Raw genomic sequence first — 19127 nt, 5'->3', positions numbered from 1 at the left:
CCTATTATTAAGGTATCCATTGAGCTTCTTTCTGCTCAATCTAGTGGCTCATTCTCAATCCTCATACTTCCTGATCTAGTGGCAGACTATTACGCAATTAATCACTTTTTTCTCCTTGAATCACCTCTCTAGCCTCCAACTTACCTAGCATGTCACCATACTTTTCTGGTTTTCCTTCTTCCTCATTGGGCTCTCCTTGATATCTTTTGCTTGATCTCTCCTTGATATCATTATAAATCTCTGACCTGTTAAAAATCAGTGTGCCTCAATTTTTGGATCTCTTTTTATTTTATATAAACTCATATCCTTGATATGCTAAATTCTTATGGATTTAAATACCACCTGTATTCCACTTGTAACTCCAATATATATCTTCGGCTTGGATCTTTTCCCTGAATGCTATACTTTTATATCCAACTGCTTAATTCCCTCTCCCTTTAGATGTTCTATAGGCAGTGCAAATGTCCAGATGTCCAGATATCCAAAGCCAATCTCCTATATTCATCCCTACCTATCTTCCTTTGGCATTCTTTCCATCTCAATAAATGGCAACTGTCACTTTTCAGTCATCCTTGAATCTACTTATTTACTCAGGCCCAACCCCTTGATGAGTCTTGTTGATTCTACTAGCAAGGTACTTCAAGAGTCTCATTGGTTTCATGAAGTCAGATTCTGTATTCCGGTTGTTTTTATTTGTTTGGTTGGTTGGTCTGCTTTGCTCTTAATATAGATTGTTCCATAAATTTCTAAACTGGTCTCTCTGCTTTGGCCGGTGCCCCCTAGAGTATAGTTTAAATTAAAAACAAACAAATTTAAAAAAAAAAAAAAGGACTTCTTTAAAAAAAATGAACAATAAACATGATTCTCTTCTGCTTAAAGCATTTTGGTGGTTTAACATTTTGTCCAGGGATGAAGCCACAGTATTATAAAAGCCTATGAGGCTTCACAGTGTTTCTTCCTCCCCTGCCCTCATTGGCTTCTCTGACTTTTGTCTCCTTTCCCCCCACCTTGTCATGCTCCACTGCACAGATCATCCCCCTTCTTTAAAAACCCAAGGCATAGCTCATCTTTGTACTTACTATTTTCTCTTCCTTGCATTTCCATCAGTCTTGTTTTCTTTTTTTTTTCCTTTAGGCCCTTAGTTAAATATCACCTTTTATAGCAAAGATATTCTTGTTCACCCAATTTCTTTTCCTTTTTTTATAATTTTATTTAAATTCAATTAACATATAGTGTATTGTTAGTTTCAGAGGTAGAGTTTAGTGATTTATCAGTTGCATGTAACACCCAGTGCTCATTACATCAAGTGCCCTCCTTAATGCCCATCATCCAGTTACCCTATCCCCCCTCCCCTCCAGCACCCTCAGTTTGTTTTCTATAGTTAAGAGTCTCCCTCTCTGATTTTGTCTTATTTTATTTTTAAAACTACAACACTTCAACTTTCATCCCTATCTCCCCACAACCATCTCCCTTGCCTGCTCAATTTTTGACCACAGTATTCACTATATATATAAAATTACTTTTATGTAATTACAATGTAACCACCATAAGAATAGGGATTGCTGTCTCACTTCTATCCCCAACATAGAAAAGTGCCTGGGAGCGCCTGGGTGGCTCAGTCGTTAAGCCTCTGCCTTTGGCTCAGGGCGTGATCCTGGAGTTCTGGGATCGAGCCCCACGTCGGGTTCTTCTGCTGGGAGCCTGCTTCTTCCTCTCCCACTCGCCCTGCTTGTGTTCCCTCTCTCGCTGGCTGTCTCTCTCTCTGCCAAATGAATAAATAAAATCTTTAAAAAAAAGAAAAAAGAAAAGTGCATGGCTTCAGCGCCTGTGTGGCTCATTGGTTAAATGTCTGCCTTCAGCTCGGGTCATGATCCCAGAGTCCTGGGATCGAGTCCCACATCGGGCTCCCTGCTCAGCAGGGAGTCTGCTTCTCCCTCTGCCCTTCACCCTGCTTGTGCTCTTACTCTCTCTCTCTCTCTCAAGTGAATAGATAAAATCTAAAAAAAAAAAAAAGAAAGAAAGAAAACTGCTTGGCTTGTAATAAGTTTAGATGAATTATTGAATGTATAAAGGATTTAGTATGTTTAATTTATTTATTACTCATAGTTGAAATGTCCTATTAATAATGGGATATGGGGAGTCCATGACTTGTGAGAAGGGTCAACACTTGGGTATTCTAGAGGGAAATAATTTCCACTTATACCTCAGGAGTAAATGAGCACTTCAATGGAGACTATTAGAGGTAAAAATGATCTAATTAAGGAGAGATCCCTGGGTTACCTCAGGTTAATCGTTGGACTTAAAAATATAGGAACAAATAAAATGAAAAACAATTATTCAGAGAGTTAATATAACCACTTTTATGAAGAAAATTTTTAAAATGTGTGAGCAAGTGTTGCTTTGGATTCGGCAATTGGAGAAAACCAGATAGGTAGTGAAATAAGAAATTCATAAGGTTTTAGATGTGTTGCAAATTTGCTATTCTGTTAGATTAAGTTTACAATTGAAATAGGAAAAATATGTACACAATCTTATTGGAAGTAAGGTGGCCACTCAGAGCAGAAGCAGATGGAACCCATCTCAGCATAGTCCCCACGGTGCATGCAATTGCTAGTGATACTGCATGTTACATGGTCTTGCTGACTCCAGGAAGGTCAGTCCTTTATGTGACAATTCCCTTAATATTTGTGCCTTTCATTAGATGGAGACTGACAAAGAAACCAAGCAGAAAAGGACTTAATATTGAGAGTTGGGTGGTTATAAAATCATTGAAAAGGCAGAGGAAAGGAAAGACAAGAGAGTCACCAGTCTTATGGCTTCAGATCACAAATTAGCAAAGTCCAGTCCAGAGGTCAAGTCTGCAGTTGTTAACCAGAGGTCGGGAAACCCTACTGCCAAACTGCCCCTCTGCTGACTTCACAGCCACCCCGCACCAGAAATTGTGTGAGTAGGCTGTGGAGTAGCGAGGGAGTCCAGCTTCTGGTTTCATTCACATCTGTAGGTCCTCTTGTCCAGATGCACCTCTTCAGAAAAGTGGGAGTGGTGTTCCCTCCCCCTCAGTATTCTAAACTGCTTACTCGAGCACCTCACCCTGAGCACCTTCATTGCACTTAAAACCATACCAGCAAGTAAGTCTGGGAAATTGAAGATTTTAGCCTTCCATTTTTTATGATAAAGGGGAGTAGCTTAGATGATAGAAATGGATGTGATGTGTCAACAGAAAATGTCTGAGATATTTCTGTTACCTAGATTTGAAGCACCATTCTGGCCAAATACTCACTTGAGTACTTCCACTTAAGGGAAAGTTGACAAATATCAAACTCTTCCAATGGATCTAAGTTTAGCCATGCCACATCCTCATCTGTGCGGAGAAAGCTGAATCAGTAACTCTGAACCATACTTTTGTCACCAGCTTCCCAGCATTTGAGAAAACCAAATTCCCAGAAGTAAAGATGTTAAGGCAGAAATTAGGAACAGCCTGTTGAAATAGCATGACAGGGAAGCAAAAGAAGAGTTTATGGCATGAGAAGAGAGTAGGACCGAAGAAAGTGTGTCATGTGAGAGATCTTTATAATTCATGGTTATAAGACACAAGAAAGACTAAAAATACAAAAGGGAAGAGAAGAGCTCTCTGGTGATGAGAAAAGTTAAATTAACATTCAGAGATGTAGGGTTTGACCTTCAAAAAAAGAGGAAGGCAGCCTTCCATTTTAGGTTCATCCAGAAGTGATAGGATACAATTTGAATGAACTTGCTTGATGACTTCTATTTTCATTCTTGATATTGAGATCTATTGATATTTGCTCAGAATTGTGGGTACAGTTGAGGAAGAGTGTGAAGAGCTTAAACACATACACAGAACTAATCTTTGTTATTGCTGTTGTCTTCAACACATTATATCTCAGCTTATCCTGAAGCCTGAGGAAATACTGTTTTGTAATTCCATGATTCATCTCACTTTAAAAATGTTTCTAAAACATTTACTCATCCACGATCTCCTATGCACTCATATTATATTCATGAGCTCCCTTCCTTTTCTTCAACATGTGTATCTTTGGACATATACTTTCAGAATTTGGCTTTATAACATGTATCTTTACTTTGGGTTGCTTTTTTTTTGTTAGAGAAATATGATATTTGATGTATTATTTTGAATCTGTTTTCAAACCTCTCTCTATATGATTGCCATGCTCTTTTTTTAAAAATAAGGCTCATGTACCTTCGACTTCACTTACTAGTTCCTCTTTATTTTTTTAAAGATTTTATTTATTTATTTATTTGAGAGAGAGAGCAGGGGAAGGAGCAGAGGGAGAGAGAAACTCCCCACTGAGCATGGAGCCCTGGACCCCAGATCATGACATGAGCTGAAACCAAGAATTGAATGCCCAATGGACTGAGCCACCCAGGAGCCCCATAGTTCCTCTTTATTTTAATTCCATTATTTTATTTTATCAGAATTAAAGTCAGAGAAGCAACTTTTTCCTTTTTTTCCTTTTTTTTTTAACTTTCACAAGATAAAATAATCACCCAGGCAGAATTTTTGGAAGTTTTCACTTTTATACTTTGATCAAGCTGTGGCTTTAAGCATATGTATAAATGTCAAAATGTTTATCAACATTATTTATACACTGACAGCCTTTTTAAAGGAAGGATAAGTGAAAATAGTATTTGTGAATTTCCAGCAATTTATATCCACCAACTTATCCTCACAACAGCAACTTTAGTGTTGACATTGTTACCCTTATTTTTTATTAGGAAACTAATAGACAATGCATTTAGTTTGCCCAGGGTCATACAGCAATTCCTAGAACAACCTGCTAAAGATTGGTTTTGTCCTGCTCCCGGATCATGGCACTAATTTTTTGCTATCATACACCATCCACATCTCTAAGCTGAACCTCAATGTTATATCTCTTACCTTCCATTTAACTAAAATATTACACTCAGGGTCAACTAAATTATTTTATGTTGTTGAAATTACTTTGTTCCTTGACTAAAAAAAAAATTCTACACAGTTATTTATGTTCTCTGAAGCCAAATTGATGGTATTTTGTGATCCAAAAGATGTTGGGTTATGCATAAATTATTAAGACACTTGGATTTTTTACTCCCAGAATATGATGTTCATTCTTAAGATACTATGCAGGGTGATGTATTGGATAAAAATAATTTTGCAAGTCTGTAAATATGTCATAAATAAATAATACCACACTTTAATAAAATAAAATATTGACATTGTGGATACGCAATAATGCAATAGAAGGGGGATGGTTATCAGGGAGGGTTAACAAAATGACAGTGACTCACATTTGATAAGTATCTCCCAGGTTCTATTTTGTGCACTGCATTACTTGATCCTTATAGCAACCTTAGCAGTGGGTGTTATTCTAATTTCCACTTTAGAAAGAAAAATACTGAAGACAAGACAAAGGATTTGTCCAAGATTGCAGTTGAAAAAAGTAGCAAGGCCAGACTTTGGATCCATAGATTCTGATGATATATAGCCAGGCTCTTCTTCTAACTCTATTCTGGTTCCAGTAGAGGTGAAAAGGAAGAATCAAGAAAGAAACACATGTTTGTACAGTTGTTCTACTCATTTAGCGACGGGTGGAATTCATTAATTATTGAGATGGAAGGTGCTAGGAAGTAGTTTAGAAAACTATGCTAACAATGGGAGCTTTGTGTATGGAATTCAATATCCGCAAGCCCCAGTGGAAACATAGGGCTGTGTTTGATAGTCTTCTACAATATGATCCTCTGTTTCCATAGACCCAGTGAGGTTAGATAATTCAGGATATGGAAAGCCAGACTGAAAAGTCTAAGCTTGCTATAAAGAGGAGGAAGCCTTTGAATACCGTACTCAGGGAAGTGACGTGATTAGAGTGGTGCTTTAGAAAGATTGATTTTGCATTTACACACCATATGGATTGAAATTGGGTGGAATGTCCAATAGGAAAGGAAGCCAAGAGCCACTAATGGCATTGCAGGTAGAGGTAGATAAGATTTGGGCTTAATGGTGGAAACAGGAAGGAAGAGTAGAACACAAGAATTATGATGTGGGAATGATGAAAATAACTTCGTGACTTATTGTGATGTATATAAGAGATAGACTTGAGAATGAAGGTGATTACACAACAATTGAGAGTGGAGGGATGAATTAGGGATATTGGTTCTAGGCATTTTAGACCCTATTCACTTGAATAGGTTCTGTACCTTTGTATACTGTTTTTAATTACTGAAATGTTTAATTCATCATCTATTTCCTGGGAACTGAGTATAGTCCAGTCACTTTTCTCAGTGTTGCATATATACATATGCATGCATGTATAAGTATGGAATAATTTGGTAGTCAGTAACTGGTCAGACATATAAAATCAGAATATAAAAGGAAAAAATATTTAGGAAAATATGAGAGCTGCAGGTCATAAGCATGCTTCCCTTTTAGTTAGGTAACAGAAAGAAGAGGCCAACAAAATACAAATACAAATGAAAAACCAGGGTAAGAGTCAGCCCGTCTGAAAATAGATTATCTGTCTAGAAAAAGATGCTCGCTGGCTCAAGTTTTGGTAATGGTACCTTTGTGCTAAGACAAAAAAAGCCTCCTATTTCTCTGTAGTTGTATCGTGTCAAGGGCACAGCTTAGCTAATGGTGCGTAATTCTGTGGTCAGAGTAAGAATCAAGGACCATGACCATTCTGAGTATGTGGTCAAAGGTGGAGCCCAAGGTGTATCACATGTCTCCCCCCCTCAGTACTTAGCATCTTTCCTTTTTAAATGTATCCTTAAACTGAAGATTGTAATGCTGTGATGTTCAATTTAGATCTGGCTGACATTAGAGAGTCACGGGCATGGGATGAAGAATTGGTAGTCCTATTATAAACAATCAGAGCGTGGGTGTATGTTGTTTTTGCTTTTGTTTTCTGAAAACTTTAGGTCAAACCTACAGATGAAAAGAATTTATCGTCATAATCTGGGGATTAAAAAAACGTGAAACTATGATAATGTTTATGTATGGCAACTTTCATAGATTTTTTCAGATCATTTAAAATTTTTATTTCCAGATGAGATTTTAATAGCAATATGACATTGGTATGCATCAGTATTCTGCACATTAATCTGCAGACTTTAAAGTTATTCCATAACACACCTAATAGGATATCCAAATAATTTACAGTTACTAATTAGAGCTGAAATGTACACTGTTGCATTTCTCTACAATATTCACATCCAAAAGGCCAGAAAACTGCCCTCCTGGCTCTTGCCCAGTACCATTTATAAGGCATAGTTTTATGTGATCTATAGTGCTCTCTTTCAACTGTAACAAATGAGACTCACTTGACTTTTGACAGCCATTAGAGATTTTTATATGAATATTTGATTGTATCAGAGCAGGAATTTGCAGATACTATGTTATTTCCAATTAAGTTTTTTTTTTCTTTTTGTTTTTATAAAGTTAATTTCAGGGATGATATATTTACTTATATANTTTCTCTACAATATTCACATCCAAAAGGCCAGAAAACTGCCCTCCTGGCTCTTGCCCAGTACCATTTATAAGGCATAGTTTTATGTGATCTATAGTGCTCTCTTTCAACTGTAACAAATGAGACTCATTTGACTTTTGACAGCCATTAGAGATTTTTATATGAATATTTGATTGTATCAGAGCAGGAATTTGCAGATACTATGTTATTTTCAATTAAGTTTTTTTTTTCTTTTTGTTTTTATAAAGTTAATTTCAGGGATGATATATTTACTTATATATGTTTTTTAAAGATTTATTTATTTATTTTAAAGAAAGAGAGATCTGGGGGGAGGGGCAGAGGGAGAGAGAGAGTCTTAAGCAGACCCTGAGCTGAGAGCAGAGCCTGACACAGGGCTCGATATTATGACCCTGAGATCATGACCTGATCTGAAACCATGAATCATGTGCTTAACACACTGCACCACCCAGGCACCTCTTTACTTATATATTTTTATAATATACATATATATTTTAAGTAAATTATATGTAAATTTTCAACTTTATGATTATTTCAAATGTGACATTGAAAAGAAAGAGAGGGGCACCTGACTGACTCAGTCACTAGAGTGTGCGACTCTTGATCTCGGGGTCATGAGTTCAAGCCCCATTTTGGGTGTAGAGATTACTTTTTAAAAACAGTGAGGGAAGAGGAAGGGACTGAGAGAATCTCTTCAGTGTTTAATGTACCTCTAATTCTTCATATTTCTGGAATAGAAGTTTCATTAATTTCCTTATGAGACTTTTTCTCTCTTATTTTCTCCTCTTGCTTCTTTAGCACTTTGGATAGTTATTTATAAAGTTCTATATACTGGAAAATAAAGCTTCACTCAGGATACATTATTGAGCTTGAAATAATGCGAGTAATGGATTAGTACAAAAACACACACAAGACAGATTTTGTAATGTTTTTAAAATATAGGGATTACAACTTAAGTATTTCAAATAAAGCTTTATTTTAATTAAGTAACACATAAGTGAAACAATAACAGGTAGTTTGCAGTTTTATTTAGTTTTTAATGACATTTGCTCTAAACTTAACATTCTCCCCAAAATTATTAATATAATTTTAATGACTAAAAGAAAATAAATCTCACATCTTCACAAAGATATTTATGCTAATAATTCATTAAAGTCTTTGTTTCTTCTTATATTTTTAATTGTACCTTCATCCTCCCTCCCTCCCTCCCTCTCTCTCTCTCTCTCTGTCACANAAATCTCACATCTTCACAAAGATATTTATGCTAATAATTCATTAAAGTCTTTGTTTCTTCTTATATTTTTAATTGTACCTTCATCCTCCCTCCCTCCCTCCCTCCCTCTCTCTCTCTCTCTGTCACACACAGACATACACACAGGAGCTTGTTTTTCTTGAATGCAAATAAAATCCCCATATTGTATAGAAAAGGCAGAAGTAAAATTATTGCTTTGATCAATGAAATTTGATAATGAATATTTTACTATTTCCTGTAGTTAATGAAGATTGACTAATGTGTACTTTCTTGCAACTTGAAGACTTCATTCAGCAGTTTATGCAAGCTCTCTAATTCAAATATATTAAGTGACATAGGGAGCAATTTTCCTTTATTCCTAATTGTCAGGACACCATTAAGTCTTAATAATGGCCATTCATATTACCTGGCTTATATTTCCTTTGTTTTCGCTTTTTCGTAGATGTGCCATCCAGTCCCTATGGAGTGAAGATTGTAGAGCTGTCACAGACCACAGCCAAGGTTTCTTTCAACAAGCCGGACTCCCATGGAGGTGTGCCTATTCATCACTATCAAGTGGATGTCAAAGAAGTGGCATCAGAAACCTGGAAAATAGTACGCTCCCATGGAGTTCAAAGTGAGTCAGTGATTTCAAAGTATGTTGGTTAATTCAAGCTGACCTTCAGGGCTCTTGTGTGATTGGGTTTTTATTTTTCTTCAATGTGTACTTTTTTTTTTCTTTTAATAGAGTTGGGAAGATATTTCCACTGCCTTATTCTTCTTGAGAATAATTTTAATAGAAAGTGGGAAAGTTTTCATTTTTAATAAATACAGAAGATTTTAGCAAAATCACCAAAGTTCCATTTTAGGGGAGAAATTTTAGTATTTAGTTTGGGTGGTGGGAAGAAAAAAAAAAAAAAAAAAAACTACTGACATGTCAGATTTAATGGCTGAATATTCTGAAATATGTTTTTCATTTCTTTGTAGGATTTCTTCTGTAAGTAGGTATAAAAGTCCTACTGTAAAATGTAGAAATCTTATATATGTATTTATGAAGCCATCTATAAAAATTGTCTACTAAAATGTATTTCAAAATTGTGTTTTGAAAACTCAAGTTGTTCCTACAAATTATGACATTTTGAGTAAGAGATTAAGCTAATTCTAAGAAGTTAAAACAATTCATAGCACTTCTTTTAACATATAGAATTTCATCATTGTGAAAATGTGATTTGTTTTCCCATTAAAAGAAGAAGCTAACGTAGGAAATGGTAATAAATTACAAGAGGGGGACGCCATTGGTTGGGATATAGAGCTACATTGCATAGTCCAAAAGGAGAGGAAGGAAAATAGTGAGGAAACTGTAGTTCCGTGTGTCCCACCTCTGCTAGCCCTGGCCCTGGCGTGATCCTAACATATACAGTGTAAGCGCTCTGTAAAAGGCATGAGCTGTCCTATGAAGAAAAGCATGAGCCCTCCTGTGAAGAATTGTCCTAATGGACAGCAGAGACAGAACAGATAAAATCATTCCAGTTTCCGTTTCTACTGAGCGTAAATATAGCTTTTTGATAGAAGTGCCAGAAATATTCATCAATCCGTCATCAGTCATTTAATACACACTTCAAATAATACCCCCCAACATGTCAGCTCTTATCATTTCTTTTAATGATGAGAGGATTTGGATAGTTAATGTTCTTTGTGCAAATGCTATGTGGTTCAGGAGAGATGATAGTACCCCAAAAGAATAAGCAAGTGAATTCTGGAACTCTAGTAGAAGAAACCATTATCCTAGATTCAAGAATAACATTTTTTAAGAGAGAGAAAACAAGAGACATGAAAGGTGAGAGACGGAAAGAAAGATGAATTATTTCTGACACTACAGAACACTCGAAGTGGGTGCTTGTGCACAACCATGAAGAAAAGTAATGTTAAAGCTGACTATTCAAGAAATTAAACTTGGCAGAATAGTACTGCCACACCTCACCCCTCCACCCTGGTGAAGAAGTTTAATAGATTCCCCCCAAGACTTCTTACAAAGTTGCAACAACACAAAGGATTTATAACATCTGTGATCTGAAGGAGTTGTTCATGTTCAAAAACCTGATTTTGTTACTCCATGTATCCATCTCTCAGAAGCATATTTCTATGTTTATAAAACTGATATACAAGAAAGAACATTTGCTAATTTACAATGAGAAATCGCTGTCCCGGAAATTAGACATTCAGAATATATATAATAGGTACATTCTTTACCTGTGAGTATTTTATATTGGAAAGAAAACATGAGTCAGAAACCTGTTTGGTGAGTCTTGAATATCAGTCAAGGAAGTTACGTGAATGAGATATCCAGTGCCTTCAGACTGGGCTAGCTTAAAGCTTGCTGGTGAGACCAGAATACTCAGAGTCCTGGTTTCTCTCTCTCTGCTTATAAGGACACTGATCCCATCATGGGGCTCCACCTTCATGACCTCACTAAGCCCAGTTACCTCCCCAAGACCCACCTCTAAATACTATCATATTAGAGGTTTTGGTTTCATCAAGTTCGATGATCTGGAGCAGAGAGAAGCTTCAACAATAGTGAAAATCTTAAAAATTGTCCTTAACTTTACAACTGTCTGCACATATTCTGAAAAGGAGATCTGCAGCTCATTCATTTCTCAAAAAAATGTATCTTAAAATTGTTTTTTAGTTTGACTTTGTTCTGAAATTATAGTTTAGCTGAGTATACAATTCCAGCTTGATAATTACTTTCCTTTGGTAATCTAAAGAGAATATTTTACTCTCTTCTGTCTTCCCTTGTTATTTTAAAGCCTGCTGAAAGTTGTCCTTTCTTTGTAACTATTTCGACTTTTTTCTTTAGCTGGTTTTGTGATATCTAGCTTAATTTGATATCTTGAGGTTAATTACTTGTCCTAACATGGAGTTCTTTATTTGTTCTGTTTGAGGTTCATTGTATTCCTCAATCTGAAGATCCACATCTTTCATCAATTCTGGAAAATGTTATTATCATTACCTTCTTGAATATGAATATAATCTCTTCCCTCATTCTCTGTATTCATTTATTCTGATAATCCAGGTTATATGCTACACTTATTTGAGAAGTTAGACTATCATATCGCTTTACCTATATTTTACTGTGTTTCATTCCTTTACCGTGTTATTTTTCAGTTCTCTCTACTAGTTCACTAATTCTTAATTTACTTTTATCTGCCATTAAAACTCTCTATTAAAATTTTAATGATCATATTTTTAATGTATATGTTATATTCACTGTATGTTTCAGCAGTATCTCACTCGTGGTGGCTTGTTTGGTAGTATATTTTATGATTTAAAATTGTGACNTTTACTTTTATCTGCCATTAAAACTCTCTATTAAAATTTTAATGATCATATTTTTAATGTATATGTTATATTATTTCACTGTATGTTTCAGCAGTATCTCACTCGTGGTGGCTCGTTTGGTAGTATATTTTATGATTTAAAATTGTGACCTCATATTTTGTTAATCCTATTTACTAGAATCATGCAAGACCTGGGGTTTGGGTACATTCTTCCACAGAAGATATTCTTTTGCTTCAGGTAGTTGCCCTGGAATATTCCAAAGGTGGAAGCGCCTGAGTACTCTAAATTTACTTCTTGATATGAGAGTTTCTGTACTGTGAGAACAGGTTTATAGTTACTAATTTTCAAGGAGTTTTTATCCAACCTTCTTTGCCAAATTGGGATTTGGTTCAAGGCCAAGCCAAGCAAATTTTTTTCTAACCCACACTCGTACTTTCTTCAAAGAACTTTGAGATTCCTGGCTCCATGCAGGTGTCCAAGTCTCACATCTCCCGCTTTTTTCTTTCCCCAGGGAGGACAGTCAAATCCAATCTTCTATATTACAGATCTGTGCAAAAGCTCTGAGCTGTCTGAGTACCAGTGAGATTTTCCACAAGACTGCAATAATTGATAGAAAAACAATTACATGGCTGCTCCTCTCGCTTCAGGTCTCCCCATCCACATCATTTTTTCATATTTCAGAGTTTGCCTTCCTTTTCTATAAGATAATATGTGCATTTAAAAAGACTTTTGAAAATGGTATGTATAATCGCTAGCATATTTAAAAGACCTGATTTTCTGGCTGTATAGGTGACTGTATTGTTGAAATTCTGAAGACATTTTTTAAAGCACATACATAGTTTTGAATAGTGAAGAAATGCTTCTTTTGTGCCTTTGTTTTATAGTTTGAACTGATCATCTTAAAGTTTAAAAGAGTTTTATAAGCATAACTATACTCATTGCCTTTGAGGCATTTGTTAAAATACAGATTTAGGTTTATCTGTGAAAAGACAGTTACTATGGTCATGAACATTTCAGCTACGACTTTTTACCCTCAGTGTGGGTTTTATTTATCTATTTTAATTTATATGAGTTTAGTTGACATTCAGTTATTTTTCTTTGTTCATCAATATCTATAATTCATTATATGCTATTCATGTAACTACTTCTACCTAGAAATAAATATCAGCTCTTGCTTGATTGTGATGGCATAAGCAAGAAAATTTTAGCAAAAAAAAAAAATTGTTCCCATTAGTAGATTCTGATTCTAAATAACTCATTAATTAATTTCCTGTGAATTTCACCTGCTCAGTCTGCACCTGGTCCTAGGTTTAGGGTGCAATTGCAGTCTAAACCAATTATTATATTCTTCAAGTTTTCTGAAGTCTTACTGATCATCCCAATCACTAATGTGACACAAAACTGAATTTTGAAACATGGAGAATTGTGAACAAATCTGATATCAACAACTTGAACTATTCAAACTTCAAATATGAGTCATTCTGACATTTAATTTTGAGTGAAAAAATATGTATCATATGTATCACAGGTCTAGCAAGACTTTTTGACTGGGAGGGATACATGACATTTTCATTACCCTATCATTTAACACTTTGTAAGCATGTTCTATATACCTCATTGGGCACAAATGAAGAGAAGATAATAATCTTGCAAAACAGCTACTCATTTTTCACTATTCAAAATAAAAATGAAAAATTAACATTTTAAAATATCAAGTTCTTTTTATCAGAGCATAGAACAATTCTCTCAGATAGCATAATCTATTTCTTTTAATTTGTGAAATGTTTAGCTAGCTAGAATCACACATAGACATCATTTCAATCTCAACCAAGATTATTATATGCTCTGCTTTATTTGAGTCTAAGGTTATAGTAGAATTTCTCTTTGTTCCTGAAAATAAGGGAGATAATTTTTATTTGAAAATAGTAGTATTTTGTAAATGGGACATTCATTAGAAACTTATTCAAATTCTCACCATCTACTAATCAAAGGTTGTAATAACTACAATTTAGAAATAAGTTCACAGTTGGACTTTACAGTTCTTTCATTGCATAATTTCACTAAACTTTCAATATGGCTTTGCAGGATGCAATTGTAGTATATGTATATTTTAATCTGTCGATGGTAAGTTTAACAGTATAGCATTTAGTTTGTAAATGTGGTTAAGGTTATTTACGTGCTTCATTATTACATGTAATGCCAAACTTTTTATCCAGGTTTTAATTTTAGTTCTATTTTAATTAAAATCTGAGGGGAAAAAAATCAACTTATATTGTAAAGAAATCCATTTTCAGCTTTGTGAAGGAGTTTTTCCAAGGTGGTTTTGAAGTATAGGTTTAGATTTACAAACTGTATGCCTGTGCCCAAAAGGTCCCCAAACTGATTTTAAATAGGAGCTTAAATTGGAATAGAGTAAAGATTAATAGATCAAATACTAAGAAAGATTTTGATGCAACTAAAGAAATGCTACTTTCCAGTACCTTCCTTTGTCTCAAAGGGGGTCCCCTAAATTCAGTGACACCAGTAGCTCTCTTGGAATAAAGAATCTTTCTGGCTTGAATACTCCAAAACCACAAGCTTAATATCATTTATATAGATTCAGGCTGAGGCGCCACATCAACAATGAAAACTTTATTACATGCATGTACAGACAGCACTGTTACAACACCTAGTTCCTCCATGTTTTAGTTTTTCACTAGGAATCACCTCCGTGCTCCGCCATCTTCCCATCGCCCCCACCCCCAGTCACTTTCTCTTAGTGCAGCAGGCTTGATATGGCCTACAAAGTGTGCTTTTACATTATTTGCTTCAGAGAATTGTTTAGCTTTTAAAACTGGACATTAGTGCCCTTTAGAAGTAAGATAGATTTCGGCACAATTTCTTGGTAATTTTTTCCCATTGCTTTGTATTAGAATTTCTTAATCAAATGTTAGCTTTTTTCAAGTAATCTTCCCATGTTTCCTGTGTTTTCTTTCATTGTCTCTACTTTTATCTTTTGCTCTACCCTAAATTTTTAACTCAAATTTTTCAATTTACCTATCAATATTGAAAATTGTTTGATGTTTCATTCTCTGATCATTTATTTCATGTATGCAGTGTTTTCTCTTATCTCTCTGATAATTGTAATGATACTTCATTTTCAGAGTTACTTTTACTCTGTGATTTGGTTTTCTTCTCCTAGACTGACTTTGTTGTTGTTATTTGTTTTGTTCTCTATCATTCACATTGGAAACTTCCCCCAAGTATTTGGTGATCCTTGCCTGAATATGTGCATTCGAAAGTAAGAAAAAAAGCTTTGTGCAAAGATAGGGTTTTTTAAGCCTTGACATCAGGTGGGTTTCTAACTTCCCCATCAACAAAGGTCTGTGAAATGGTAACTATTTTTGGATATCATTTTGAGGCTGTTCAGTTATTACTGGCATACCTGGCAACCAGGACACTGTGGAAAAGCAGCTTTTCTCAGATGGTGTCAGATGCTTCCCACAAAGTTTGTCCAGAAAATAAACTCCATGCTCCCTCCTGTTTAGAATTCCAGAGTACAAAACTTCTTTGGTCCCACTTATCCAGATGATAGACCTTCCATCTTCTGGTGAAGTGCGGGAGAGGAATTCCTCTTCTCTTAAATCTGAGAAGAGGGCACAAGAGTACAATTGTTTAAATGTCTGATGATCATCCAGTTTTGTGCTTTTATCTTTTTGGACTTAAAATTCCTGAGACTTTTCTGAAATTTCTGTAGGTCTAATTGGTTTACCTCCCCTTACCGTCTCATCTTCATATACAGATTTTTATAATTTTTGATGTAACAGTACATTTTTATATGTGGGTTTTTTCAATTTTTAAACAGACAATATTTAATTAATTTGTTTATATATTGACCACATAGTACTGAAAATTACACTTTTAAGAAAAATGAGCATATTGATATTGCTTACTAATGATTAGTACCTATAATTAGCTAAACTTTCTGCTCTGTTGTGCAGCTGATAGGCAAAAAAATTCACATTTTTTTGGAAACTGGCTAGCTTCACATGCACATTCAGTAGACATTTTAAATATAAATTAAGCTCCAGAATTTGGCAGTTTTCCCAATAATAACCAGAATAACAAAGGCCATCAGATACGGACACAGTGTAAGATTGCATATATTGTATAATATACAACCATAAGAACTATTTTCAGAGACTATGATGTAAGTGGAACCCACTGAAATTATTCAATAAGGCAGCTCTGCCTATTGGTAGATATTTTTACATTGTGTAAAAGAACCTGTTAGAATTCAAAAGATAATTTAATACAACCAGCTCTTTATTGAAAAGCATGCTATTTGATATTCATCTCAAATTTTTTTTGTTTAAAAACTATTTTTGCAATAGATTTCAGATTATTCAACAGTTCCTGGATTCTTCCATGGTAAAACAAGGAATATACTGTATATATACAATACTATATCTATAAACAGAGTGAATAATAACATAGGGCAGATTTCTTTCTATTTAATTATTTGTTTTTGTAGTGAAAATATACAGGATTGGGCTTCTTTTGTTCTGAATTGTGACTCAGAAAGAAAGTTACTTATTGTCAGTGGAAACATTTTGTTAAAGTTATTGCCTATAACTGTATTTCTGTGATCATTCTTGAATATAAAACCTTTTTGCTTTTGTTCATACATAAAAAAGAGGCTAGTGATTATTTAAAATACAGGAGGAAAATAATGAGAATGAGCATATAAATCAACTAAAGTTAGAGAGAAAACCCACACAGGTATTTCTTTGAATGTGTCACTTTCCAAAATTTATCAGGAATTTTTTTTTAAAGATTTTATTCATTTATTTATTTGACAGAGACAGAGACAGCCAGCGAGAGAGGGAACACAAGCAGGGGGAGTGGGAGAGGAAGAAGCAGGCTCATAGCAGAGGAGCCTGATGTGGGGCTCGATCCCATAACGCCGGGAACAAGCCCTGAGCCGAAGGCAGACGCTTAACCGCTGTGCCACCCAGGCGCCCCTATCAGGAATTTTCTATGTTTTGTTACGGTGCCACTAAAAATAATGAAAGAAATAATTGATATGTCTTTGTTACTTAAAATTTTTATTTTTTTTTTTACTTTTTGTTTTTGCTTTTGTTTTTTTGGAAATACACCTCCAAAGATGTCCCTGCATGACAAGTGACATGATCATCCTTTAGGTCTTTCTGTCTTCTGTCTCCCCTGTCCATCAACCAAACACACAATGGTCCCTTTTAACTATAAAAAGGAGTTTCCTTTTTTTTCCTCTTACCTTTGTGTGTGTGTTTGTCTGTGTTCTTGAAACACATATTATCATAAATTTTGTTTTGTGATATATTGGCAGGCATCTCTTCTAAATAATGACTAAAGAGTTCACGTAGTCTAATGACGTGAACATGATAGTTACTTCAGGGTTACAATGCTGTAATATACCAGGTCTCAACAAACTGTTGGCTACCAATTGTGATTAAAAGGGTCTGAGAGGGTTTTGGGGTTGGCTTGTTTGTTTTTTAAGTAATCTATGAGACATAATTCTTTTTTAGTATAGTAGGAATGGTTTTTCTGTAGGAGGATGTGTGGTTTTCCTAAAGTTTACCAATACCTAAAAGTTATTATAACATCATTTCAAATTACACTTAAGATTCTTATTCCAATATTTCTTTAATCCATGTTATTTACAGTTGCCTGAGTGACACTGGATTTCTGTATATCTTACTACTCAATTTTACAGTTTCAGAAACACTTTTAAATAATCATTGTTTAAAATAAGCTCTAAACTGCAGATTTTAAAATCTTAATAAATTCTGGTGCTTTTAAAAATTCTCTACCAGGAATATTTTCTACAGTTATACTCTTTCCAACATAAATTTGCCCAAAGAAAAATGGTTATCATTTTAATGACTATATTTCACATGGTGAAAGAGAAATTGACTGCAAAAATCATCCATTTTAAATACAAGTGCAATAAACTTATGAATTGCAAAGAAAGAGAGATAAAAGTAATCCACATTAATTCTGTATTTTCAGTGAAAGGAAATTTGTTCTAATTTGAATGTAATGGAAAGAATTCTATATGTTAAAAATCAAAACAAGAATATCTTGGACTGTTTTCATTGTGCTCATTAAAAAAATGAGCTAAATTAGAAATTTATATATAATAGCAATCTTAATGAATTTAAACTGCATAGATCAAAATATACAGGGAACAAGGGTAGGAGGAAAATTGAGTGAAATAACAAACTTACGTAAAATTATTTGTATGCTAGAAACTTGCCCACATATCTCAATATGAAGACCCAAATTCATTCATGATTTTGTACTCAGCCTGGTCTCTGCTATAATGATAAAAAGAGCTTCTGTATAAATAATTTTTAAATTTTTAATAAAATTAATGATCTCTGACTGTATGTATATAATTTTATAAATCAGAGAAATAAATAGTATGAAGAAATGAAATTAATTGATATAAGAAAGATGTTTGTGAATGATGAGAAAAGAAACATGAATATTTCATGAGTGTTTTATCGGAATTTAATTCACAGGAGGATGGAAGTATTCATTGTTACTAGAAACTTAAAAAAATAAAAGCCCACCTCACTGCTCAAACATACACTTTTTTGGACGCGTTAATATTTAGTGTAAATATGATTTTTCCAGGAATATAATTCATAATTTTTTTTAATTCTAGCAAAGAATCACTGTGGACTGACCATCATGGTTATTTTAATAGTGAATTTAAGTAATAGGGAATCTTAGAAGACATGTTTAAGTTTTATACTCCTAAATTTTTTTAAATCATTCCTAAAATATTTCGCTTTATTAAATAAACATTATTTAATTTTTTTATTGTTAAAGTTCATTATTATGAACAGTATTTTCTGTATTATAGTATATAAATATTCTCAAAATTAAGGAGGAGTACAGAGCTTTTCCTTTAGATGTTGAGTGCCTCAGGATTCTTTTATCATTGGGAAGGTTCTAAGGCCTTCTTCAGTAGTGCCATCCTGTAGGCAGGATGACCGTCATGGACTGGCATGATCAGAAATGGTTTC

The 19127-nt window shown here is 34.4% G+C and overlaps 1 protein-coding gene across 2 annotated transcripts in view; it reads left to right on the top strand.

The window, feature by feature from the left end:
• Positions 1-19127, top strand: part of NCAM2 (neural cell adhesion molecule 2) — a 523501-nt gene that overhangs the window by 428879 nt on the left and 75495 nt on the right. For both annotated transcript variants that reach the window (XM_034656641.1, XM_034656649.1), the window contains exon 12: positions 9197-9370. In XM_034656641.1, the coding sequence (XP_034512532.1) occupies positions 9197-9370 (174 nt within the window). The remainder of the gene's footprint in view (positions 1-9196; positions 9371-19127) is intronic.

Source organism: Ailuropoda melanoleuca, chromosome 1, assembly GCF_002007445.2.
Source record: "Ailuropoda melanoleuca isolate Jingjing chromosome 1, ASM200744v2, whole genome shotgun sequence".
NCBI classification, from domain to species: domain Eukaryota; kingdom Metazoa; phylum Chordata; class Mammalia; order Carnivora; family Ursidae; genus Ailuropoda; species Ailuropoda melanoleuca.
Note: the sequence above shows the minus strand (reverse complement) of the source record. Positions and strands in the feature narration are given on the sequence as shown.